Here is a 4,162-nt window from a genome sequence, read left to right as displayed (position 1 = left end):
CGCAGTATATATATATTACTTGTGAATTTTGATGCATATATACGAGGTGAAATCTTGTTTATTTAAGTTATAATATTAAATTATTAAATAAGTTTGACAAAAAAAGTTTAAAAGAACACATTAATTCCAAAACTGACGCCGCACAATAATTATGTTGTTTTTGTTTTGCCAGGAACTTAATTTCGAAAAATGATTGAGGTTGAACTTATCTTTAATGCAATGCACACACATACTGTAGTAGAGAAGGAGAAAGAGAGAGAGAAAATGACAGGATCCATATAAACGAGTGGGTCCACGAAAGCTCCTATCTCTCTCCCTGATAAATTCCACTATTTACTAATCCGCCTCTCCTTTTGTTTTCTCACTCTTCTTCTTCTTTCTTCTCTCTCTCTCTGTCTTTCTCAACCTAAAAATCGCTGTCTTTCAGAGTCTGTACCCATCATCATTATCTCCTTGTCTGAAAACCCTGTCACCATGAGAGTGAGAGCCAAGCCCTGTGAACGTCGTCACCCCTTCCTTTGGTATATAGCTAGAGACCCCTCCATAACGCACCAAAAAGCCCTGTTTCGATCGGTTCTCTCCATCGCTTCCACTTGCATGAATTAATGATACTGCCCTCATCTGCTTTTCCCATGGCCTTCCCTCCTCACACTTTCTGTTTCAGACCCACGAAGATCATGATCAACTCCCTTCCACCTCCATCAACGCCTATAACTCCTTCACACCCAAGTTCTTCGAAGGTCATACACATATATATTCTCTTTTCTCTCGTGTACTTTTCTTTTATTTATTCATAATGTGTATATATAATTGCTAATCGTACACAGGCGGTGCAGTACCTTTGGTGTTGAAGAGATCCGTGTCATTTTCAGGGATCGAGAACAAGCATGAGGATGAAGAGCTGTCCGATGATGGATCTCAGCTGATGGGGAGAAGAAGAAGAGACTGAACATGGAACAAGTGAAGGCACTGGAAAAGAGTTTCGAGTTAGGGAACAAGCTGGAGCCTGAACGCAAAATGCAGCTGGCCAAGGCTCTGGGCCTTCAGCCGAGGCAGATCGCTATTTGGTTCCAGAATAGGAGGGCCAGATGGAAAACCAAGCAGCTCGAGAAGGAATATGAAGCTCTCAAGAAGAAGTTTGAAGCTCTCAAGGCTGACAACGATGCCCTTAAGGCTCATAACCACAAATTACACGCTGAGGTACACATCTAGCTATCAGTGATTCAATCAATTTCCTGAAACTTTTGCAAAAGGGAAAACTTGAACTTAATTAGCATCCATCTACGTCTAGGGTCGCTGTTTTTTTCCCGTTTATTGAACAGCTACATATTTTGATTCTGGCTCTAGTCTTGTCAACCCCTACGTATTCAGTATATGCTTGGATTTAGGGGACTGCTGCTGCTTTATAGTTATTTTCTAGTTTCTATTTCGCTACCTTTTAACTTCTTCACTCACCTTCTGAAATTCAATCACCTTAACTCTCTGGTTGAGCAACGGATTTTCTCGTGTTTGAGTTTCGGTGCTCTCTCTTTATATATATAGACATGAAAAGTCTCCATTTTATTGATTCAATCCATGGATTGATTCTGTGTATTAATGACTTTAAAAAAGTCATCGATTCCCTCACCATCTTTCTGCTTGGTTAGTTGATCGTTCTTGTCAAGAGTCAGAAGCACAGTGTCAGAACATCAGAACTCAGAATCGAAGTACATTTAAATACTAGCCAATGTGAAGTTTTTCATTTTCTTCTCTGTTTTCTGAAATATAGATATTTAGTTGCCATGAACAGACATGGGGTTGCATTCAATCTCATTGAATTTTAAATATCCACTTGGAAGACACATCAGGTTGGATATCGGACGCATATGCATACGTGTTGTTTTTACTTTATATGGATGATGTGAAATTGCAGATACAAGCTTTAAGGGGGAGAGATTGCTGTGAGGGCGGAACTATCAATTTAAGAAAGAACCAGAGGCTTGTTGGAGCAACGGGAGTACTGAGAATAGCTCGGATATTAACTTGGATCTCTCAAGATCACAATTTCTAAACAGTACTCTAACTTCAGTACAGAATGGTAAAAGCCTTCTTCCCTCTAATGCCCTTAAGCCAACCAGCATAACCCAGCTCCTCCAATGCTCATCCAGATCAGAACTTCAAGATGAAAGCTTGTCCAACATGTTTCATGGCGGCGTCGACGAGCACCAGAATTTCTGGCCCTGGCCTGACCACCACCAGTTTCATTGAACCACAGATTATCAGAATTGAGACGGTTGAAGAATTCAGAAGAAACCTAAGCTTATTATTACAGCTCCACCTTAATTAATTTCCCTAGTTATTACTCCATAAGTTTCAGTTTATGTTTGTGAGATAGATTGGTGTATAAAATTTGCTTGAGCAAATCTACTTTCAAGAGTGAGGAAACGGTGGGCTTTTAAGTAGTGCACCTTCTTTCCCCATAGACACTTTAAAGTATTGCAATTATCCCACATACATACATACATATATATATATATATGTTGGTTAGGTTTGCAATAAAAAAAGCATTAAATTAGTAATACTAGTTAAGGTACATGTGCCCCTAAGTGGAGTTCCAGCTCTGGCATGCAAGTATGGGGCCATGAAAAGAAATAGGATTCCCTGTTTGCATTCTGTGATTGAGTATATATATATTTTATTTGGTGCTGGGTGCTTTGGAATCATGAGATCATATCATGAAAGATGTTTGAAGAAAGTTCACCTGATCTGAATCAGCGACTGACTTTTAAAAGGGTGAGAGGCATCGTCATCAGCCATCTCTCTCTCCTTCTTAGGAACAAGAGCCAAATCTAGTTGGGAGTTTAAAAAGCAAGCAAGATGCATGGCACAGAGAAGTAGAAGAGGTGGGGTTTTGGGGGATTCTGTGCACACAATCCCATAACAGATGAGAAAAAGAGACAGAAAAAATATCAAAGGCCAGGCCACGTTTGATTTCTTTTTTTCCTACCTTTTTTTTTTTTTTTTTGAGAAGATAATCTGTCCGTGGTTGCAGTGAAATACATTTTTTCCTATATTCATACGAAGTAGTGAATATTTTATTATTATACGCACAAAAGTTAATTTAAACAGATTTGATGATAAAGAACTCAATGTTTTCCGAAGATCGACTTCTCCGCATGCAGCAAAGATGATGGTGTTAGTATCGTGAATACGATGTTGGGAAGTTAGCATATTTTAATAATCTGACGAGGGAAACTATTTAACTGTGTTATGATCGGAGATCCATGTGACATACTACCAAAGCAAAACCATCTCTCTCTCTCTCGCTCTCTGTACGTATCTGCCAGAAGTTGTTGTAAAGGGCTTAATTATATTTGAAATGTATAGAGTGGGGGGTGGATTCCTCTATTATAGAGCAAACACTACTTACTGAGTAATATGTTGGAAAAACATGAAGGACACTTTAGATGGGAAGACGCAGTACAAGTAGAAAAAGATGTATCGCTGTTTTGAAGGACACTTTATCACCAAAGTATCTTAACAGCTATGGTCAATTAAAAACTACAAAGCCATCCTAATTTAATGAATAATAACTCGCAAATCTTACTGCCTCCACTGGTATTCACTTTACAGCTAACAGAGATTGCCTATTATATATTAGATATTCAACCCGAAAAAGAATTCAATTCACACATGTCCTTTTCCTGTCTTCGTAGGCTCCCTTGGGCATCTTAAAAGCATTTTTCTTAAGGGGAAAAAAACTGAATGGGAGTAGAGAAAAATGATGAGAAGGATATGTAATAGAGACCAATCATCCTCTAAATTGAATAGTCTTCTAGAATTTCGCACCGTTCAAACTACTGAATATTAATTACAGGAAGGCTCAAACTAGAAAATGCAGAACATATAAACACGAGGTATTTGAAATTTAAAACCTTGTACAATTTTTCAGTTGGCACATGCATGCATCATTAAATTACTTGCATTTTTTTTTTAGAACAAACGACATTATTTTCCGATTCCATATAAACCCCAATGAATTGAAAGAGAATATTCGGCATGAGCTGTATGAATTTAATTAGAACGAAGTTAGTATGAGTTTAGATACTACCACCTTGATTACTTAATACTACCTCTGGTTCTTAATATAAAAATTAGTTGACTAATTTGAATAAATTAAGGT

The 4,162-nt window shown here is 37.9% G+C and overlaps 1 protein-coding gene across 1 annotated transcript; it reads left to right on the top strand.

Moving 5' to 3' along the window:
• The first annotated feature begins 516 nt into the window (after positions 1-516).
• Positions 517-2,922, top strand: LOC114762818 (homeobox-leucine zipper protein ATHB-20-like). The gene is given in 6 exon segments (XM_028952413.1): positions 517-648; positions 651-740; positions 828-925; positions 928-1,200; positions 1,913-1,960; positions 1,963-2,922. Coding segments are annotated over 6 exon segments (837 nt in total). The 5' UTR covers positions 517-605; the 3' UTR covers positions 2,248-2,922.
• The last annotated feature ends 1,240 nt before the right edge of the window (positions 2,923-4,162 follow it).

This window comes from Neltuma alba, unplaced genomic scaffold (assembly GCF_004799145.2).
Source record: "Neltuma alba isolate B1F8T4 unplaced genomic scaffold, ASM479914v2 tig00001750_pilon, whole genome shotgun sequence".
Classification (NCBI taxonomy): domain Eukaryota; kingdom Viridiplantae; phylum Streptophyta; class Magnoliopsida; order Fabales; family Fabaceae; genus Neltuma; species Neltuma alba.
The sequence above is the reverse complement of the archived record's forward strand: the minus strand, read 5'-3'. Positions and strand labels throughout refer to the sequence as shown.